The following is a 23,647-nucleotide window of genomic DNA, read 5'->3' on the forward strand; positions in this document are numbered from 1 at the left end:
TGGGATCCCAGTCCAGCCTCTGCTCAGGACACTAACCCGAGGCTTCATACAGCCTGTTCGGAGAGCATCCCGAGCTACTTCCTTCACTTCAGGGAGTTAGAGAACCCCTAACAGGAAAAAGAAATAGCATTCTCACTTCACAGTTACCCAGATTCCTTGGTCATCACTTAACAGGCAGTCCGGAGGGCTTAGGTTATTGCTCCAATCACTTGTGTGTCTGGGGGGAGGGGCGTCAGGGGAGAGGTTCAAAATACCTAAGTGCTTCAGAAAACATCTCGACAAGACAGCAGTTGGCTTCTTAAAAGGGCTGTTCTCCAAACTTTTTCAGAAGTTAATGGAATCTGATGCATTTTATAACGTGTGTGTGTGTGTGTGTGTGTGTGTGTTGGATTATGTTGTATGTAGTATGTATAGTGTATGATGTATGTGTTGTATGTTGGTGTGTGTAGTGTGGCATATATGTGTGGGGGGTGTCTGTGATATGTGTGTGCCTTCAGAGACGTGTTTCTCTGTGGAGTTTGTGAATCTGAAGCTGTAAATATGGTGGTAGAGGTAAGGAGAGATAAAACAATCTCCCTTTTGCTTGCTTATCAGTTGTTTAAAGGAATTGCCTTCCTCTCTTTAGCATTATTTAAAAAACAAAATAAAATAAAACCTTGCCCCTTTCTTAATGCTCGTCTTTGTAAAGCCAAAGCTGCCTGCATCCAATTTCTGTTTGGGAACAAACCTTAAAGGTAAATCTAATTTAATTCCTCCTCTTTGCCAAGTGAGGCAATGGGAGCCAAGATGGGGCAGGGCCCTACTGAAGGCCGAATCTGTGACTGTGGCAGAAGAGCAGCTGGACCTCAGTTATGCCAGCTGAGGACCTGTCAAAACGTCACCCAAAATTCACATATCTCCAGAGCTCCCGAACACGGCATCCGCTGGTGGGGTAAGAGACCCAGTTATAATATGTAAATAATCTTGGCTGGCAGGAATAGGAGAACAAGATTTCAATAATGTGAGCTTTTTCCAGGGCCTATTTCATAACTGTTTGGACATTAGAGGCTAGACGTGGACAGGAAGTGGCTTGTCATTTGGGAACTAGAACAGTCCCATTCTTGTCATTGAACCAGCATTTAATACATCTTGTCTCTCTGCAATCTTCAAATTGCCCTCGTTTTAATATTTTGAGTTGACTCAGCTTTTCAGAGGGAATAAGATGTTGATGGTTCCGTTGGTGTGGCCCTGCTTCCCAGGCTGCCCTAGCACAGACAGTGGAACCAAGTGGCTTCCCCAGGTCCTCCTTGCCCTGGCTGCTTCAATCTACTCTTAAGTCTCAGATTCCCGCTCTTCACCCACGGGCCTCTCTGCTTGGAATGCCTTTCCCCTAGTTTCACATCCAGAAATCACAGCCTTCACCCCTTAGCTCTGGGGACACCTCCTCCCAGAAGTGCCTCCTGCCACCCTGGGCTGGCATGAGCCACTGTGCCCTCTGCCAGGACCCCTGTCATCTCACCCTTTGAGCCTGGAGCCACTCACAGACTCTGATGATGCTGGACTATAATGTACTTTATATTCCCACCACCAAGCAGTTTCAGAAAGATCTTAGGGCTCGAAAATTTTTTCAGCAACAGCAACAACAAAAATGGATGAGGCCTGGGAGTGGGCTCAGTTGTTAGGGTGCATGCCCAGTGTGCATCAAGCCCTGGGTTTAATCCCCATCACAGTGTAAAGGGGGGCACAGTGATGTGTGTGCACTTGAGAAATAGAAGCAGAAGGGTCAGAAGCTCAAAGTCACCCTTGGCTACATAGCAAATTCTGTCCCGCGCGCGCTGTATTTTCTCGCCAGCAAGAAATACACGCAGGACACTCGGATCCTTCTGCAGACAAGCTTTAATGCATCTTGTGAGGGGAGAGCATAAGCTTACCAGAGCGGAGACTCTGAACCAAGAAAACCCATCCCTAATAAAGGCTGGCCAGCCGCCTGGGACGTGTTACCCTATGAATGGCTTCAGCTCCTCAGGCCAAATGAGCCACGGGATAGGCAGAGATCAAAGGAATGGAGATTACCCAGCGCCTGTGAAGTAATTTACATCTTGGTGTCTTTAGGCACCATTATTGTAATGGAGCATGCAGGAAACGGCCCCCTACAAAATTCCAGGTCAGCCTGGACTAGAGACACAGGTTCTTTTCTTCTGTCAGTGCTGTTGTATCAAAGTCTCCTTCCCACGCTTTTGGTTTATGGGCCCCTAACGGGTATTTGCCCTCCCTCTGGGCCTGGAGGAACATTCAGAAAAGACCACTCGGGATTCAACATGGCATCTTGAACGGATATTTCTACCTCCTCCTTACAAAATGCTCTGGTTTCAGGAGAACAATGTCCACAAGGGCCAACAGAGGGAAAGCGGGGACAGAGATAACAGCAGTTGAGAAATGTCAATGCCCTTTCCAAAGATGGCCTGAGCCTGGGAAGCCCAGATGCTCATGAAGCTTTGGGAGAGACATGGGGAGATGCTGCCCTCACCCCTGGGAGACATTCGCAGGAGGAATAGATTCTGAAACACCAACCAGAGCTAGAAACAGTGGGATAAACTCTACATGAAAGATGAGGTTGCTATCCCCCTTTCCTGGCTCTGCTCCTAGAACAGGAACAGACTGGAATGAGTGCCTTTCCTACTTACCCCATCCCACAGTAGGCAATGAACGAATGTCCAACCCTGCAGGAAAAACCCAGTGAAAAGGAAAGAAACAAGATACTTTGGCATATGGGGTCTCCCTGTGGAACTGCCAGGCACCCTTAAGTATCCTACAGCAATGTAACATGAACAGGAAAACCTGGTCAGCAACCACTCAAGAGTGACAGTGGCAATAGCCAAGGTGGAATGAAGGCTTCAGACATGGCAGACCCCCATAGAGATTATCCCCAGTAGCACCAGTGTTCTGTGACATGATGGAAGACAGAACATCCACAGATGAGGCCCAAAAGGACTTATTTTATCATCACACAGAACAAGAAAAAGCTTCTTGAAGCAACAAACACAACTGTAAACATTTAAATTGCAATGATGGGACCAGGGAGATGAGCCAGCACAAGAACCTGAGGTCAATTCCCAGCACAACGTTAAGAGCTAAGCTCTGTGGCATGTGCCTACATCTCAGGGCTGAAAAGCCTGAAAGAGGCAGGTCCCTAGAGCCCTCTGGGTGGCCAGCCTGGTTGAGTCAGAGAGCTCCTAGTTAGGGGAAAGAACCTGTCTCACACATTAAGGTGGAGAGCAATAAGAGAACCACCTGGAGTCGATCTCTCAACTCTACACTCACATGCCTGTACACACCCATGATTATATACATCCACCCATATACATGTATACATACATATGTGTGTGTATATATGTGTGTGTGTCCAACCACATACATGTATACTCACAACTATATATACATCCACCCATATACGTGTGTGTGTGTGTGTGTGTGTGTGTGTGTGTGTCCAACCAAATATATGTACACCCACCCACATGCATACACATCTACCCATTTTATGTACACACTCCCACAATCACACACACAATTACAATGAAGCACCAGAAGGTAAAGTTATGGAATTCTCCCAGAAAGAGAGGAAAAGGGAGGGGGAACATGAATATAAAAGATCAGCCTAGAATCTCTGACACCTAATAAGAACTACAGGGGGAATGAGAGAGAGAGAGAGACAGAGACAGAGACACAGAGAGAGACAGAGAGACGGGGAGAGAGGGAGGGAGACAGAGAGAGAGAGAGAGAGAGAGAGAGAGAGAGAGAGAGAGAGAGAGCAGAGAAAGTAGACGAGGATCCACCAACCAAGAAATAGTTCCTCCAAAGTTTCCTGAGGCAAGTACTTGCCATTCCTTTTGAGCAGCCAGGAGGATACTCAACACACCCTGAAAAACAGAAACCAAATCCCCACCAAAGGTAACACTGGAAATCTTATGCCCCAGGAACAAATGGAACTGAGAAGTTTTAGAGAGAGAATCAGCCCATGACACAACAGCTAGAATCAAATCTGGCTGTAACCCTGCGCAGTGCTGACGCCGCAAGCTAGAAACCAAAGCAGCTGCAAGTGTCCTCCAGATGGCGAGGAAATGTCTCCAACAAGAGTTTCTTGCTCAGCCAAATACAGTGCAGGGGAGTTAGGACACGGGTGGGGAACTGCTACACCAGCTAAGGATGGGAGATTCACGCCTGCACCACAGCAATGTTAAAGTGTAAACGACTGCTCCCCAATTCAGAGTCCTTTTTACACTAAAAAAATTGTTTGGCATCCTCAGGAGGTACACCAAGAAAGAGAAAAACAGGGATCCCCAGGTATCTGCAAAGGGAAGTCCCCACATTGCCAAGCTGTAAAGCTCTGTCCAGGAGGGAAGAGGAGAAAAGTGGACTCACTATGTGCTACCTGTTTGCTTGGTTTGAGTGGACTTACTATGTGCTGCCTGTTTGGTTGGTTTGAGTGGACTCACTATGTTGTACCTGTTTGCTTGGTTTGTATTTCCTATCAGAGGATCTAGCGAATGTGAGCAACCAAGAAAGTAGAGAAATTAAGATGGAGATGTTTATTAACTCCCAAGGAAGGCAAAGGACACAAGCAGGGAAATGCGACCACAGAACTGGCTAGCCTTGGCAGGCCCTAATAACGTGAATTCTGATTGACAATCCTGTGGAGACTTCGAAGCTATTGTATTAGGGTCCGGAAGACAGCGAATGAAGGTGTTGTTAGGGGAAAAATAAAACAGATATTCCTTATGGGAAACCAGTAAATACCTTCTAAATTTGCAAAATCAAAAAATACTTAAAAGAATATTATTTAACAAATGCATAGTTGAACCCTCCTGGGGATAGGGGTTGAGGTAAAATTTAAAAGCTATTGCCTGTGAGTAGGACTATGGCCTGGAGCCTTCAGAAACCATGAGACCTTTTAAACATTCCAATTCGTTACAATGACAGGCATACAAATCTATTGTGTGTATACAGGTGTGTGCATGGGTGTGATACATGTGTGTTAATGTGAGTATGAATCATTGTGTGTGAACACCGCTGTAGAGGCTGTAGAGGCTGGAAGCTAGTCTCCAGTGCGGTTCCCCTGGAGCTGTCCATCTTACTGTTTGAGACAAGGTCTCTCACTGGGGCCTGGGGCTTGATGGTCCACCTTCCTGTGCCCACTTCCCTAGAGCTGGGACTGCAGGCACACACCACCACACCCGGCATTCTATGTTGTGCTGGGGACTGAACTCAGCCCCTCATGCTTACAGAAGAGGCTCTGTACCAACTGGACCATCTTGCCAGCATCAAGAATGAAATCTAAAAGCGGCTCAGTTGTGTTCTATCAGCCACATGTTGGTGCCTGGAGTCACTGAGTTGAACCTCGTATAACTCTATGAGGCACATGAAACTAACTGTATAACTCAGGCACTGCCTAATTAGCTAGCAAATGCAGAGTTCAGTTTATCGAGCAGGTTCCTTGAACCACTTTGGACAGTATTACAGGAAGCTGGCACTAGAACCTAGTTAAAGGGGTCAGATCTCACGCAGGACCATTGCCACTAGGGAAGGAAGAACTCTGCACAGAACTGGGCTCGGTTCCAGATCCAAACCAGACAAGTGAGGGTTTGCAGCCAAACTGCAGGGTGGCAATTGGTAGATGGAAAATTACTAAGAGGAGAAACATCAGAGTGAGGGAAAAGAGATGGCTCCAGTGGAAATGACCTGGCAGAAATCTTGCTGAAGGCTGGCCAAGGTGACTGCCATCACCTGGGGAAGGTTGAAGATGAGAAGACTGATCAGATATCCAGGTTGAATAGATATTGGGGGAGGGGAAGGTTTCCTGCCAAGTGAATTAGCAGAATCTTGCTAACGCTGGGTTTTGCAAAGAAGCATGCACAAATGGGCCTTGCAGAAGGCCCAGGAGCCTGCTGGGCCAAACAGGGGCCTCTTTGTCAGGAATCTTGGAGAAATGCACATTCCTGGGTCCCACCCTTGACTGATATAATCCAGCAGGCCTGCTGGGGTCTGGGAATTTATCCTCCACTTTCCAAAGGACGGGGCGTGGAGTTGTGGTGTGATGTGTGTGTGTGTGGGGGGGGGGTTTCAGAGATACTGGGTCCCTGAGTGTGGGTCTTCCTGAGCATGTGTCGGTGTTTATGAGTCTTTCTCCTCCCTCTCTTTCATCCTCTTTTGTCCTGACTTAACCCACAAGTCCCTCTGGGTTATAGAAACATTGCCAGTGTCTGTCTCTGGCTTTAAATTGCTGCAGTCTTTTTCTTCTTCTAAATCCTTGGGCGCCCTCTCCTGCCAGAAGTCTGTTAAAACCTTCAGGACCCAAAAATCAACCAAAAACAAAAAACAAAAGAACAAAAACAAAAACAAACAAACAAATAAATAAATAAAACCATTTTTCCAGGTTTTTTAATTTGAATTAGAAACAAGATTGTTTTACATGACAATCCCAGTTCCCTTCTCCCTCCCCTCCTCCCCTACCACCCCCCCCAACTAAAACCCTACCTATCACATATCCTTTCTGCTCCCCCTGGATGGTGAGGCCTTCCATAGGGTGTCATCAGAGTCTATTGTGTCCTTTGGGATAGGGCCTAGGCCCACCCCCCTGTGTCTAGGCTCAGGGAGTATCCCTCTATGTGGAATGGGCTCCCAAAGTCCACACCTATGTTAGGGATAAGTACTAAACTAGTACAGCAAGTCCGGTAGATTTCCAAGGTTTCCTCACTGAAACCCATATTCCTGGGGTCTGGATCAGTCCTGTGCTGGTTTCCCAGCTATCAGCCTGGGGAGCAAGAGTTCCCCAATGTTCAGGTCAGCTGTTTCTGTCGGTTTTGGCAGCCTGGTCTGGACCCCTTTGCTCTTCCACTCGTCCTTCTCTGCATCGGATTCTGGTTCAGTTTGGTGATTAGTTGTGGGTGTCGGCTTCTAATTCCACCAGCTGCTGGATGAGGGCTATCAGGTGGTATATAAGTCAGTTATCAATCATTATCAGGGGAGGGCATTTAAGGCAGCCTCTCCTCTGTTGCTTAGATTGTTAGCTGGTGTCATCTTTGTAGATCTCCAGACATTTCCCTAGTGCCTGATATCTCTGTAAACCTAAAATGTTTCCCTCTATTATGGTATCTCCATTCTTGTTATCTTCTATTCTTCGCCTGATTCAGGAAAAAACAAATTATTGTTCACAATAACTCCAAAACACCTAAGAAAAAACCCATACAACAAGATGTGGACTTCAAAATACTGAAGAAATAATTAAAGGAGACCCCCTAGAAGTGGACGGGCAGAATTAACATTGTGAAATGGCTCTTACCAAAAGAAATCTATATGTTCAATGCAATCTCCATCAAAATCTTGATGGGCATTCTTCATAGAACTAGAAAAAATCCTAAAACTCATACAGAACCACAAAAGACTCCAAGAGAGCCAAAGCAAAGCTAGGCAGAAAGGGCAAAGCTGGCAGCACCATAATGCCTGACCTCACATTGTATCACAGAGTCACAATGACAAACCCAGCACGAAAGCGGAGACGGATCAGTGAGCTAGAATAGAGGCCTAATGATCAACCCACAAAGCTACAGTCACCTGATTTTTAACAAAGGTACCACACACTGGGGAAAGACAGTTCTTCAACAGTGTCGGCCAAACTAGGTAGCACATACAGAAGAATAAAATTAAATGGATTTCTTCCTCATCATGCACAAAACTTAATAATGGATTAAAGACCCGATACTCCAAGGATGCTCAAGAAAAAATATAAACAAAACACTTCATGATGTAGGCACAGGCCAGAACTTTCTAAAAACAACTCTAATAGCTCTAGAAATAGATCCAAGATTGGCATGTAAGGTTGCATGAAATTTCAAAGCTTCTGTATAGCAAAGGTAATAATCAGAAAAATGAAGAGAGTGCCTACCTACATAATGGGAGAGAATCTGCCAACTACACATTGGACAGGGGACTAAATCTAAGATGTATAAAGAACTTCAAAAAATAAACGCACACACATGCACATACATGCATACATACATGTGCACACACAAAACAATCATCCAGTCAATAAACAGGCTGGTGAACTGAATAGACAGTTCTCAGACGAAGAAATACAAATAACCAATCAATACTTTTAAAATCCCTCAAAATTTCCTGTGAGGGAAATACAAATTAAAATGGCTTTGAGAGTTCATCTCATGCCAATCAAAATGGCAGTTGTGGGGAAAAGTGGAACTGTAAATTAGTCAGCCACTGTGGACATTAGTATGGGGGTTCCTCAAAAAGTAACGGAGCAATATCCTGCTCCTGGGTATGTATATCCAAGGACTCTAAGTCAGCATACCATGGAGACACTTGCATGCCCGTGTCCATTGCTGTGTTGTTCACAGTAACCTGAGCCAGCCTAGATGTCTGTCAATGATGAGTGTGTAAAGAATTTTATTCATCAATAAATAAATGAAATTATGACATCTGCAGGTAGATGGTGGAACTGGGGAGCATTAACTTAGATAAAACAAACCATCAGAGAGAAAACAGGTTTTCAAAATCTTATATGTGGAATTGAGAGTTAAAGAAAGTGGGAGGGGTGAGAGAGAGAAGTGTGTGTGTGTGTGTGTGTGTGTGTGTGTGTATGAGAATGTGTCAATGTATGTGTATGTGTGTGAATTTGTATATGTGTATTGTGTGAATTGTGTGTGTGAATATGTGTGTGTGATATGAAGGTGGAAGGGGACTGTGAGAAGAAGTGAGCGTGTGTATGTGTGTTTGAATGTGTGTGTGAATGTGTGTTTATGGTGTGTTTGAATGTGTGTTTAAATGTGTCTGAATGTGTGTATTGTGTGAATGTGTGTTTATGGGTGTGTTTGAATGTGTGTGTGTGTGTGTGTGTGTGTGAATGTATGTGTGTTTGAATGTATTGTGAATATGTGCATGTGTACATGTGTGTGAATGTGTGTATGTCTATGAATGTGCATTGTGTGGATTGTGTGTGTATATGTGAATGTGTTTGAATGTGTGTATGTGTATGAGTGAATGTGTGTGAATATGTGTTTATGTTTGTGTTTGAATGTGTGTGTGTTTGAATGTGTGTATGGGTGCGTGTGTGTATGAATGTGCATTGTGTGAATTGTGTGTGAATGTGTGTGTGACTGTGTGTGTGAATGTGTGTTTGAATGTGTGTGAGTGTGTGTGCTTGACATGAAGGTAGAAACAGACTATGAGAGGAGACAAGGAGGTCACAGGGAAAGAGAGGTTGAAAGGAGAAGGACGTGGAATGTGTGCCATGAAAACAGAAGGGAGCACATTTGGGGGAAAGAGAGGGGCAGCGAGAGGGGAAGGGCAGAGGAGGGAACTGGAATGAGAATGAACTATAAGGACACATATAACATTTTTATATAGATATATATGCCAACCCAATTAAACCCATTTCTTTGTATACTACCCCTTCCAAAACAAACCTTAAACCCTCCAGCACCCTTCATCCAGAAATGGCCCTCACTTCCCTCACTATTAGGTCATTTTTCCAGGCTGCTGCCAAGCCCTCAAACCTCATGGCCCTGCCTGTGAGACATAAAATGGAGAATTAAACATAGGAAAGACTCTCCAGATAGAGCACATTAAGATTGGGAAGGCAAGGGACATGGCAGAAGCAAGAACGAAAGATCCACATAGTGGTCAGGCCTGAGGAGGCAGCATGGAAGGACCTTCCCTCCCACCTTTTCTGAACCCTCCCCCAAGATTTATGGCTGTCTGGGGAAACTGCAGTCATCTATTTTCCAAAACCAGAAGTATGCAAATGAGTTAAGCCAAGAAGCTCCCTAGACTCGGGAGCAGAAGCACAGGGCTCAACACCCGCACTCTGGTTTTCTTAGACACTTGGAAGCAGGCCAGCGCCATGTACCATTAGACTGGAATCAGACCCCATAAATCATAACCTTCCATGGTTCTGGCTCCATTCTCCACAGGGTCTTTGTCTCAGCTTAGGAGATGCTCAGTGTGTGGCTCAGAAACATTCATAAGAAAGCTTAACTGTTACTAACTCTTGCTTCTAAAGGTTCCTTAAAGGGCACACACACACACACACACACACACACACACACACACACACACACACACACACACACACACACACACACACATACACACACACACATACACACACACATACACACACACACACACATACACACACACACACATACACACACACACACACACACAAACACATGCTCACACACACACACACATACAAACACACACACACACACACACATACAAACACACACACACAAACACATGCTCACACACAAAAAACACATGTTCCTATGTAAACAATACACAAACACTCATACAATCAGACACATACACACATTTACAAACACAAGGCTCACACACAGACTCACACAATGCCATATTTCCTCATGCTCCTTCACTCCTTAGCTTGGTATCCCTACTTTAGCACCTTCAGAATTCCCCTCACAGATGCACAGTGACTTCTGTGAGCTGTGACCACTGTGATCTTGTCCTGTCCCACTCTGACTGAACTCTGTCACTCCTTGAGATTTGTCACCATTGGTTTCTGGATCCCCTCAAGTCCTCCTGCTCCTGGCTCTCCCCTTTTCTCCTTCACTGGCTCTCCTCTTCTCCATGACTTTAAAAGTTCATGTAATAAACCCTTCAGCATGGTCTCTCTTCCTGTTAGACTTGGGGTATGCCTACAGCTTACATTTCAGGTGGTTAATTCCCCCAAATTCTTATTTGTAGACTGAACCTTTGTTGAACTCAAAATATCTACCAGGTACCTGCATCTGAGCATGCCACACATTAGTACACCAAAGAGGCTTAATGAGCACCAGACAAGCTTATGCAGGTGCTAACACTGGAGATGCAGTGCTGGCAAAATTGGCTAGGAACTGTAAGGCTGGCAAAATGGTCTGGGCATTGGCTTTTGGCACTCCCAGAAATTCAGCTATTGATATGGAGGAAAGCTAGGGATGAAAGGATATTGTCTGGGAAGAGAAGTGTCCAGTCCTGGGTACACCTTGTCAGTTTCCAGGAAAGGTGAGGCAAGCTTCCTCATGGGACTGTGGAGGGTCTGAAGGACAAGACTAAGTGGTAAGAAGCTGCTGAGGAGACAACAGAGTCTTCTGGACTTTACCTTAAGAACCACAGGAACCGCTGGATCCTTCCACACCAAGAAGCACACTGATGGGTCACAGTGTGAACTGGGTAGAGCATCGGGGAACTGGTGACGCCTTTGTTGCAAGCTGATAAGCCCACAGGATTCCTCTGTGTTCTTAGGCTTCATAAGTTATACTTTTATGTATTTGGGGGCACATACCAAGTATTTTGCAATCATCTTTTAAATAAGAAAGATGGTCTGAATTTGGATTGGGAAATGATGACATACCACAGGGCAGAATAGTTTGCATAGGCAGAAAGAGTGGTAGCTGGGGTTAGAACCATCACCACGAAGCAGGACTAGACCTTGGTTCTAGAGATGTTTGGGAGGCAGAGGTGGCAGGAAGAAGTGTGGGGCTATGAAGAGAAGTGTATAAAAGAACTCGTGGAGATCTGTATTAGCAGCCGTATGGATGGCAGAGCCATCCATCCAAATAGACATTGCTAGCAAACAGAGAAATACAAGGTCATGGAGAGCAGGCTTCTGTCCTTAAAACATTAGACATAAGTTGGCCATGCAGCTAACATCACTCCTAGGTACAGACCAGGAAACAAAGGAAATGGCCACACATGTTCATGTCAATTCCCTGTTGGGCTGCTCCTGGCAGGCAGAAAGTGGGTAGCTCCAAATACTTGTGCTGTCTCTTGAACATAAGCAAAAGCAGGAGTCACCACAGCACGAAGGAACAGGGTGATGAGTCTTGCAACCTCAAAATACCACACAAGGTCAAAGAAGCAGAACATGGAAAGGGCCTGTCTGGTGGCCCCACTGCTACTGCTGGGGAAGGTCCAGAAAAGATAAGCCTACAAAGGCAGAAAGAAGGGTGTGGTCATCCAGGCAGACTAGGGACTATCAATTGATGGTGAGTGATAGGAGAAGGTCTGTCAGGTTACCAGAATGGTCTAAAGTTGGGTTGTTGCAATGATAGTTTCTTCCTTTCTTCCTTCCTTCCTTCCTTCCTTCCTTCCTTCCTTCCTACCTTCCTTCCTTCCTTCTTCCCTTCCTTCCTTTTTTTCTTATGAGACAGGGTTTCTCTGTATATTCCTGGCTATCCTGAACTCTCTCTGTGTAGATGAGGCTGGTGTCAAATTCACAGAGATCCACCTGTTTCTGCCTTCTGAATGCTGGGATTAAAGGCGTGCACCACCACACCTGGAAAAATGATTGTTTCTTAACTCAGAAAATTATTAAAAATTATCCAATAATACACATAAAATGAGGCAGTTTCCTGATAAATATTGTACTTCAACAGGAGAACTCTTAAAAAAAATAGTTTGGGCTGTAGATTATTGTGTGCTGCGTGTGCTCAAAGATGATCCATAGTCCGTAAGGCTAAGATTTCTTTATTCAGATAAACACCAGCCCAAACGCAAGCCAGAGCGTGCCAGGGGCAGCAAGGCAGCCAGGCCAGAGAGAAGGGGCTATCCAAAGAATCGTTCCCACATCATCTTAGACCTCCCCTGACCACGCCCTCACAGGCGTGTCCCGGCACACCTGTTGGGGCTACTAGGAGGCGGGGCTACAGTGTCTCCCTATAATAGGCCATCAAGAAGGCTCAGTGAGTAAAGGTATTGAAAGACCCCAACTCAACACACCTGATACCCGCCAGCATGTATTTGAAAATCACTCTGGCTACACAGACAGCTCTGGGAAAAAGAACACATGAAACGGTCGGTCATGATGACCAGTCTCTGGAAAGTGTTATTATTACTAGGGTCCAAGGAATGTTATTATCTTCAACAACTGTCTGGTTTCTAAAAATTGTTGTGGGTTACCCTGCTCCAGAGCACCCAAGTTTTGAAAATAAGTATAAGTCACTCTGTTCCCAGAAAAACCACTAGCTGTCCCATGGCCTTGCAGGTGTAAAAACTAAAATAACATTCCAAACCCCCGGTGGGCAAAATTGTAAGTTCAATTCCCAGCCAATCAATAAATGACTCATGTATGTTATAGCCAATCAATATGTTGTCATACTCCTGCCTAGTGACCAAAAAGACATAAAAACTGCCTGCTTTGGAAACTCAGCGTGCTGGATTTGAGGTGTTCATGAAGCATTCTAAAGGAGACGCTGTGTGAATGGGGACTATGCTTCCTACAGCTGAGAAAGTATACAGGAGAAAAAGGACAGTAAACGAAGCCATAAGGATGAGGGGAACTAAGGAGAGAAGAAAAGAGAAAGAATAGAGTCAAGGCTCTCGGCTGTTAAGGAATTGGGTCAGTTGGAGAGTCCAGAAGATAAACCAGCAGAAAAACTGGCCCAAGCCAAAGGAGGGCAGTGGAGAAAGGAGAGAGAGACAGGAAGGGTCACAGAGTCAGGCAACAGAGGAGAGTGTGGCAGATGAATTCGGTGGGTCCTGAGGATCCTGCTGATGGGACTGAACAGAGCTCCAGGGGGCGCCATACCCCAGGGACATGGCCCCAGGGGATGGCATGGTGGGCAGAGTGACATCCCAGAGGGTGGGGAAGCGATGGAAGAGCCTGAAGAACAATGAGGAATTACAAAGCGGCAGGGGACTAGCAGCACCCTGGGGTTGAGATGAAGGGGCACTGAGTTCAAATCTACAACTGGAAAGAAATGATCAGAAGTGTGTGTTCTGGTGGTGCCTACTTAAGACCCTCAAAGGTCTAGACACTGCTTTCCTTTACAGTCATGCTTCTCACCTTGGAACCACATGCAAAATGTGATGGTCCAGCATATGGCGCTGTTTGCGGCTCTCCAAACACGACGTTCTCTTTCACACTTCCCTCTATTTTCTTCCACAGCTTCCTTCCCATGGAGTGTTTCCAAAACAAGCCTCCCTTCTGCCTCACATGTTTCTGGGTGCTAGCTCAGTGTTCGTACTCACCCTTCCTCCTTTGCCTACATGCAGTTCAATGTTTCCAAGCTTCCCCGGCTTGCCAACCCCACACATGGATGATCAGCTTCCTCCTTGACCACCCGTTGCACTGTAGACCTCCCACGGTGTCCATATATGATTGGCTTCCACATTGTCGTCGTCTTGTAAGGCCTGGTCTTTTCATTCACAGCACCTGACTCATGTTGTCTCAGGGTTTCTATTGCTGTGAAGAGACACCATGACCACGGCAACTCTTATAAAGGAAAGCATTTAATTGGGGCTGGTTTACAGTTCACAGATTTAGTACATTGTCACCAAGGTGGGAAGCATGGCAGCATACAGGCGGACGTGGTGCTGGGGAGGTAGCTGAGAGTTCTACATCTGGATCAGCAGGCAGCAGGAAGGAAGAGTGGGCCACTAGGCCTGGCTTGAGCTTCTGAAACCTCAAAGCCCACCCCCAGTGACCCACTGCCTCCAACAAAGCCACACCTACCCCAATAAGGCCGCATCTAATAGTGCCATTCTCTATGAACTTGAGGGGGTCATTTTAATTCAAACTACCATACTCCAGTCTGAGGCCCCATAGGCTTGTAGCCATGCCATAATGCATTCAGTCCAACGTCAAAGGTCCCCATAGCCTGTCACACAGTCTCAACAGAGTTTAAAAATCCACAGTTCAGAGTCTCCAGTACTCATGGCAACCTCTAACCTACATGCTACATGCTTCCAACATAAAATGGCACAGGATATACATTGCCATACCAAAAGGGAGGAAAGGGGAACATAGTGAGGAAATTCTGGACCAAAGCACAAAAAAAAAAAAGCAAACAGCTCGGAAAACTCCAAACTCTCATCTCCATGTCTGATGTCAGAGCACTCTTCAGATCTCCAGCTCCGTTCAGCTTTGTTGCCTGCACACCTCTTCCTCGTGGGCTGGTTCCACTCCCTGTTAGCAGCTTTCCTTGGCCAGTGTCCCACAACTCTGGCACATGCAACATCTTGGGATCTCCAAGGCAACCCAGGCTTCACCGTCACAGGTTTACAAAGTGGCCTTTTTTAGGCTTCCATGCAGGGGCACCCCTGACACATGCCTGGCCTCAGAAGCTTTCCTTAGTCACAGAGGGAGATTCCGTAACTTCTTCCTGTATCCTTGGCTCTCAAGCCAGAACCAAGTAGCTAAAGCTGCCAAGTTCTGCTGTTTGCTAGGGCTGGAACATGGCTCCCCTGTTCAAATATATTTTCATTATATATCTGCATAAGATAGTAGCCGCACAACACAAGCAATGCCACGTTGTTTGGAAATGTTCTCTGCCAAATCTGTTAATAAGTAACTCTTCAATTTAGCCTCAGGCTGATTTTCTAGATAAGGGCAGAAAACAGCCACATTCTTCACCAAAATATCACAAATAGAACTTTCTCTACGTCACATACTAAAATTCTTCTCCTCTGAAACCTCTTGAGCTAGGCCCTCACAGTTCAAATCACACTCAGCACCACTATCTTCTGTGCTCCTGCTGGGATGGCCCATTAGGCAGCACTTAAAGCCTTCTGCTGCTTTCTAACCCAAAGTCCCAAAGTCCACATTCCTCCAAACAAAAACATAGTCCACCCAAGTCTCCACCAACTCTGTCTTAGTTAGGGCTTCCATTGCTGTGAAGAGTCTCCATGACCATTGATGGGGAATGTACTTCTGTGTATGTTCATTGTTGAATAAAGTACTGTTTGGCCAATGAGGCATCAAATTAGACAGGACTAGGAGTCAAAGAGGATTCTGGGAAATGTAGTAAAGAAGTGGTGATCCAGGCAGGAAGTGACATAATAGGGAGACTCATATTTAAGGAAGGACAAGCAGAAAGTGGCCCTTTTTTTCCCTCCTCTCTTCCTCCAGATTCACAATGTGATCCACCGGCAAGGAAGGACGCCAATGGAAGGCATCTGATAAGTCTTATAAAACATACAGATTTGCCGGGCATTGGTGGCGCACGCCTTTAATCCCAGCACTCAGGAGGCAGAGGCAAGTGGATCTCTGTGAGTTCGAGGTCAGCCTGGTCTCCAGAGTGAGTGCCAGGATAGGCTCCAAAGGTACTCAGAGAAACCCTGTCTCAAAAAACCCAAAATATATAAATTTATGATAATTAAGACTGAGCTAACAGATGAGAATCCTAGTCATTGGCCAAGCAGTATTTGTACCTAATATAAGTCTCTGTGCATTAATTGGGGGCCCTAACTTGGTGGGCAGAACTCAGGCGGCTGGTGGAGACCACCCACGTGGCGGTAGGGCTCAGGCAGCTTTTGGCGGAAAGATTTATCATAACAGACCATGGCAACACTTATTAAGGAAAGCATTTAATTGGGACTGGTTTACAGTTCACAGATTTAGCACATTGTCACCGTGGTGGGAAGCATGGCAGCATACAGGCAGACATGGTGCTGGAGAGGTAGCTGAGAGTTCTACATCTGGATCAGCAGGCAGCAGGAAGGAAGAGTGGACCACTAGGCCTGGCTTGAGCTTCTGAAACCTCAAAGCCCACCACCCCCAGTGACCCACTGCCTCCAACAAAGCCACACCTACCCCAATAAGGCCACACCTAGTAGTGTTACTCATTATGGACCTATGGGGGCCATTTTCATTCAGACTACCACATATGGTAAATGCCTTCTTGGGCAATGTGCCCACTTCCTCTTTCTGTTGAGGCCCTGTCTGTGGCCACACTATTGGTCTCTACTCGGGTGCAGGCAGCTGAGATGTTCTTAGAAGCCATGGCCCATAATGGTTTTCATCCACATCTAAGACATAATTTCTCCGTGTTTCCAAAACTCTATCTTGGTGACTTTTCCTGCTGCTGAGATAAAATACTCTGACTGTATCAACTTAAGGGAGGGAGTATTGGTTCAGTCCACGGCTCCAGGGTCTAGTCCATCATAGTGGGCAAGCACTGGTAGTGGGACCTTGAGGCAGCTATGTAGTCAGGAAGCAGAGAACAATGACATCTATCGTGTGTGTGTGTGTGTGTGTGTGTGTGTGTGTGTGTGTGTGTGTATACACACACACACGCGCACACGTGTGTATAATCTCCATCTCTCTGTCATCTACATTTATCTACCCATCATCAATATTTATCATCTATCACTGTTATCTACCTACTATTATCTATCATCTCTATCATCTATCAATCTAGATATCCATCATCAATAAATATATATCATCTACATCTATCTATTCATCATCTATATCTATCTATTCATTCATCTATCTATCTATCTATCTATCTATCTATCTATCTCTATCATGTATCAATTATCAGGTTGCACACCCCCGAGGAGCACCCTGACAACTGCACTCTTCCTCACTCTGTCTCAAGGCTGTAACAGGCTTTCTTGGATGGGCAGACTTATTATTAGTTATGAATTCTCAGCCTCATCTTATGCTTGTCCCACTAGCTCTTATTACTTAATTTAATCTGTGTCTCTTCATCTATGTTTTGACTCAGGGATTCTTACTTTTCTTTCATTCTGTATGTCCTACTCCATGTCTGGCTGGCTGGCTGGCCCTAGGCATCTCCCTCACTTTCTCTCCCTTTCTCTTTTCTCATTGAACCTAAATTCCTCCTCCTACCTATTCTCTCTGCTCACCAGCCCAGCCTATCCCTCTACTGCCCAGCTATTGGCTGTTCTGCTTTTTATTAGAACAATCAGGTGCCCTTAGGCAGGCAAGGTAAAACAGCCACACACCTTTACATAATTAAACAAATGCAGCATAAACAAATGTAACATACCTTTGCCTAATTAAACAAATGCAACATAAACAAGTCAACATACCTTTACATAGTTAAATATTCCACAACATAAACAAACGTAACACATCTTTACGTAGTTAAAGTAATATTTCACGACATAAGGTCTGATCTCTGGGAATCTTGCTAGGACCTCCAGAAATGTTGTGGGGTTTCCACCAAAAGCACAGAAACCATATCTTAGCTTGACACACTTCAGGTAACAAGAACAGTTAGCCAGAAGTAGAACTATAGAAGCCAAAAAGCAAGGTTAGTACATTCCCAGAACTATGAACTTTGATGGATTAGGCCTTTGTTTTCATTTTGGCAAGTGGTATTATCTACTTGCTAAGTTTTACGGGATGAATGGTACTTCCATTAAGGAGTCTGTTGTGCAAGGGTCTGGGGACCTGTTAACAATACTGAGACATTTAACTTTTCCAAATATTGCAAGACATGTAACATTGTTGCCCTGACTGTGAGTAAAAGCTAGCCTTGTTAGTTTTGAATTTTCAACAACACTGACTAAATTTCTGCATCAGTATCAATAGGGGATATACATGTGAAAGTTCTTTGACAACTGAGGACTTGTGAAACCGCTTAGCCAGTCAAGTGCCTGAGGAAGGATCTCTAGCCCCCATATGTTCACACTCTCATATGTATGCACGGGCACACATGTGCTCTCACGCACACGTGCGCGCACACACACACACACACACACACACACACACACACACACACACACACACACAGTTCTTCAGCACCAGATGTGGTGGTATACAACTGTAACCCCAGCTCTTAGGAAGCTGAGGCAGAAGAATCACAAAATTCAAGGTCGGCCTGGGTTGCATAGCAACACCTTTTCTCAAAACACCAGATAACAGACACATAAATAAATAGGTAAATAAAAACCTTCTTTGATAATTTTTAGGGGTATAAAGAGGTTCTGAGACTCAAGTGCTTGAGAACTGCTAAGGGTTGATGTCTCTCCATTGTTATGTATCCATTCCATGTAATGCATTTCATATGATAATTCTTTATTCTAAGTCATAGAAATGAGAGCACTGGGTATTTTCCTGTTTTCACAGCACTAAAACTATTAGGTTCTCTGATGATCCGACTGTGGTTTAGCATTTTAATGCGTTGGATTTTCACTGCCTTGAACCACTGGCCAGTCATCCTTGCAGCAAATGTGGACTTTGCTGCCCTCAGCCTGTTGTATTCAGCCTGCCACCATCACAGTTTTTATTTGTGTTTTCTGTAGTAAAAAGTACATCCCTCTCCCTTCTCCCCCCTCCTCTTTCTCTTTTTTCCTCTCTCCCTTTCTTTTTTCTCTTTTCTTGTTTTTCTGTTTTTTTCACCCCATCTTCCTTTTGTGTCAGCATAATGACATTTTAAAGCAACTCTTTCTTGTTCCCCATAATTTCTTCATTAAGTACATTTTTAAAATACATACCTTATTTCCTACATCCAAGTCAACGACTTCACTGCTAATCATATCAGGCTAAGAAATCGGTATTATTCTCTCCCCACTGGGAAGAAAAAGGAATCCTGTCTGTGGTGTGTCTTGGTAGCATAAGGCTTTTCTAAAGACACTCCTGCACCTGGCAGTCCTGAGAAGACTGTGTCTCCCACTTACATCTCAGCCTTTCTATCCCTGTCTGCTGCACCCTCAGCTCCGGCCCCAGCTCTCTGCTGCTCTCAAACCATTATTGTCTTCTGGAAGCAGCCATCACAGCTGTGGCCTTTGTTGACAAATCGTCTCATCTCCTCTGGGCCTTAAATTATTTCCTCTGAAGTGGAAAGTCACTGGATGTTTCCAGAGACTATCTTAGAGTCGTAACTCGGCTTCTCAGAACTCTGAATGGTTCCAGTGTCTCCACCCTCTATCCCCCAGCTCTGGTCAGAGGACAGATAACTCATTCTTGACACTCTAGCTTTCCTACAGTTCTATTGTAACTTGTACTGGGGTGGGTTTTTTGATTTGGATAGTTGGTTTTACATTGAAAAACTGAACAATGACAAGTCTTAAATTCTTTAATAGAATCTTGCTACAGATACACAAAAGTGGTTATTTCTGTCTTGTCATGAGAAATAAGTTCTTTTTTTTTTGTATTGCAATCTGTTCTTATTTAAATTACAAACAAGCTTGTTTCACATGTCTATCCCAGTTCCCTCTCCCTCCCCTCCTCTCCTGCCTCCCACCAATCCACTATCCCATTCCCTTTCTGCTCCCCAGGGGGGTGAGGTCTTCCATGAGAGATCTTTAAAGTCTGTCATATCATTTGGAGCAGGGCCTAGGCCCTCCCTCATGTGTCTAGGCTGAGAGAGTATCCCTCTATGTGGAATGGGTTCCCAAAGTCCATTCGTATTCTAGGGATAGATACTGATCCACTACCAGAGGCCCCATAGATTGCCCAGGCCTCCTAACTGACACCCATGTTCAGGGGGTCTGGGTCAGTCCTATGCTGGTTTCCCAGCTATCAGTCTGGGGTCCATGAGCAACCCCTTGTTCAGGTCAGCTGTTTCTGTGGGTTTCTCCAGCCTGGTCTTGACCCCTTTGTTCATCATTCCTCCCTCTCTGCAACTGGATTCCAGAGTTCAGCTCAGTGTTTAGCTGTGGGTACCTGTGTCTGCTTCCATCAGCTACTGGATGAAGGCACTAAGATGGCATATGAGGTAGTCATCAATCTCATTATCAGAGAAGGGCATTTAAGGTAGCCTCTCTGCTATTGCTTAGATTGTTAGTTGGTGTCATCCTTATAGATCTCTGCACATTTCCCTAGTGCCAGAATTCTCTTTAAACCTATAATGGCTCCCTCTATTAAGGTATCTGTTTTCTTGCTCTCCTCTATTCTTCCCCTGAATCAACCTTCCTGCTCCCTCATGTCCTCCTCTCCCCTGCTCTCTCCCCTTCCCTTTCTCCTAATTCCCATGTGCCCAATTTGCTCAGGAGATCTTGTCCATTTCCCCTTCTCTGGGGGACCCTGTATGTCTCTCTTAGGGTCTTCCTTGTTTCCTAGCTTCTGTGGAGGTGTGGATTGTAGGCTGATAATATTTTGCTCTATGTCTAAAATTCATATATGAGTGAGTACATACCATGTTTGTCTTTTTGTGATTGGGTTACCTCACTCAGGATGGTTTCTTCTAGTTCCATCCATTTGCCTGTGAATTTCAAGATTCCATTGTTTTTTTCTGCTGAGTAGTACTTCATTGTGTAAATGTACTACATTTTTTCCATCCATTGGCTTCTTGAGTTCTTTGTAAACTTTGGAAATCAGCCCTCTTTCAGATGTGGGGTTGGTGAAGATCTTTTCCCTTTCTGTTGGCTGCCGTTTTGTCTTATTGACTGTGTCCTTTGCCTTACAGAAGCTTCTCAGTTTCAGGAGGTCCCATTTATTAGTTGTGGATCTCAGTGTCTGTGCTACTGGTGTTATGTTCAGGAAGCGGTCTCCTGTGCCAATGCGTTTGAGGGTATTTCACACTGAGAAATCAGTTTCTAACTGCTGGTGTGTCTCCCCTCTTGGTCCTTCTCTTGGATCATTTTTACCTGGTTCTATGCTAGTTTTGCTTCAAGCACACTGGGTCCCTCAGGACCTTATGGCCCCAGTTCTAAAATCCCAGCTGTTTAAGAGGCTGAGGCAGGAGGATCACAAGTCTGAGGATACAGAGCAAGTGCAAGGTCAGCCTGGGCAACTTATTGAGACCCAGTTTCAAAGTAGAGGCAAAAAAGTAGAGACACTACAGCTTACAGGAGAGCTGTCTGACTGTAGCTCTGGGTGGTCTACCTCTTCTGGTCTGGCTTCCTCGTCCCAGCATCCTCTTGTGCTAGTTGCTCCTCCCTAGCATCTACATAACCCAGTTTAACAGCCTACTGCCTTTCTTCCTGTTTTGTTACCCACTGTCCCTTCTTTCTCCCTGTTAAAGAAATAAGGGTGCTTTCCAATGCTGAGCTTCAGGTTCCTGCCATCTGGGTCTGGCTGGGTCCCATCTTCTCTTTGATATTGTAACACTTTTTCATTGAGCTTCACTACGGCTTCTTTGCTTTAGTTTGGTTGTTATTTTGTTTTGCTTTGTTTTGTTTTCTCCTAAGGCATGCACATTTTTTCTTGAGCTTATTTTGCTGTTTTGTGCTGTTAATTTTAATTGCTTCCGACTGGGGGTGGGGTGGAGGGTGAGATTTGGCTTCTGACTTTTGGAGGGGGGGGCGAGATTTGGCTTGAGTTTGCCTCTGTTTGTTAGTACTCACATTTCCCCCAAAGCCCCACATTCTTAGGGACTCTTAGATACATTCTCTCTCTCTCTCTCTCTCTCTCTCTCTCTCTCTCTCTCTCTCTCTCTCTCTTCTCTCTCTCTCTCCTCTCTCTCCTCTCTCTCTCTCCTCTCCTCTCTCTCTCTCTCTCTCTCTCTCTCTCTCTCTCTCTCTCTCTCTCTCTCTCTCTCTCCCCCCAACTCTTGCAAGACCACTGATGATGTGTGCAGAGGACGTCAGTAGGACATGCTCAGGAACCCAGCCCTGTGCAGTCATGAGCCTGGCCATCTGGAAGCCGCCTCTTACTCAATGAAATGGAGTAAACATTGTCCATTATGAAATCCACCACGCAGGCTGCCAGGGACGAATGGGATCCCACCCAAAGCCAATCGCCGCTCTGACAGGGAAGTTGGCTAGTGCTGCCTGAGACTACTCCAGCCTCCCCCGTCCTTGATGTCACAATTCAGAGGCTGCTGCCTGCCTGGGAAGTTGTTGAAAGCTCTGCAGGTTTTCTCTGTTGGACATACAGGACCCTGTCTGATGGCATTTGTGAAAAAATACCTCCTCCCCATTCTGGTGCTCTTCTTGGCCTACTACTATTCTACAAAAGAAGAGTTCAGACCAGGTAAGTACCAATGTGTCTCCTTTGGAGGAGCAGGCTTAAAACACGGGGGCGGGGGGGGGGGTGTGCTAGAATGTTCCTATAAAACTAGCTATGCTCTTGATCCCTAAGTCACTGAGAAAGAGAGAACCCTAATGTGGGTCTGTAACTCTGTATCCTCCAGCTACAAGCTATGGGCAGGAGGAGACAGAGAGGGGTAAGCCACATAACCAAGTTGGCCATGCTTTGGTCGGCACCCAGCATAGAAAGAAATTTCAGTTCTACAGAAGAGAAAGTGATACCCAGACCCATGGCTCAACCAGGTAGCTGTGCTCCAATGGAGAGACTGATGGTTGAGAGGCCAAAATAAAAATTAAAAAGGGCTATGATGCTGATGACCAAGTAGAAGGGTTGATACCTCTCTGAACTCATTCTGTGGTGCCTTTTAAAATTCCCTTTCAATTTAGCAAAATTAGATCATGCCAAAAGTGTTGAACTTGGGCAGTTTAGCCAAATTGGCCTTGTCTCTGTGATCTCTACACATGGAGGTTTTTTATTTTTTGTTTTTTGGAATGATGGCAGAAAGGCCAAACCCATCTTAAGAGCCTGTTTATGAACAACTCCAAATGTCACTCCAGTGGGTTACAACATGATGCAAACTGATCTGGGTTCACAAGTTTTAAGTATGGCTGGTGAAGCAGGGCTTTGGGGGTACTCATAGCTTTTGTGGTTCCCAGAAATGCTCCAAGGGAAGAAAGTGATTGTCACGGGGGCCAGCAAAGGGATCGGAAGAGAAATGGCATATCATCTGTCAGAAATGGGAGCCCATGTGGTATTGACTGCAAGATCAGAGGAAGGTCTCCAGAAGGTAAATGTTCTGTATCCACAGATAGGTGTGCCTTCCTGTGCCCAGCTTATAGTCTTACACATATACACAAAGGCTTGCTTCCCTCCCCCATGGCCTGCACTCTCATATGCAGGCACAAATACAGGAATATAAAACTGCTG

General features: G+C 45.3%; 1 protein-coding gene across 2 annotated transcripts in view; it reads left to right on the plus strand.

The window, feature by feature from the left end:
* Positions 1 to 23,647, plus strand: part of Hsd11b1 (hydroxysteroid 11-beta dehydrogenase 1) — a 51,601-nt gene that overhangs the window by 4,503 nt on the left and 23,451 nt on the right. For both annotated transcript variants that reach the window (XM_035445690.1, XM_027416560.2), the window contains exons 2-3: positions 22,392 to 22,663; positions 23,377 to 23,507. In XM_035445690.1, coding sequence (XP_035301581.1) covers positions 22,492 to 22,663; positions 23,377 to 23,507 — 303 coding nt within the window. In that variant the 5' untranslated portion in view covers positions 22,392 to 22,491. The remainder of the gene's footprint in view (positions 1 to 22,391; positions 22,664 to 23,376; positions 23,508 to 23,647) is intronic.

The sequence above is a fragment of the Cricetulus griseus genome, chromosome 5, assembly GCF_003668045.3.
Source record: "Cricetulus griseus strain 17A/GY chromosome 5, alternate assembly CriGri-PICRH-1.0, whole genome shotgun sequence".
Classification (NCBI taxonomy): domain Eukaryota; kingdom Metazoa; phylum Chordata; class Mammalia; order Rodentia; family Cricetidae; genus Cricetulus; species Cricetulus griseus.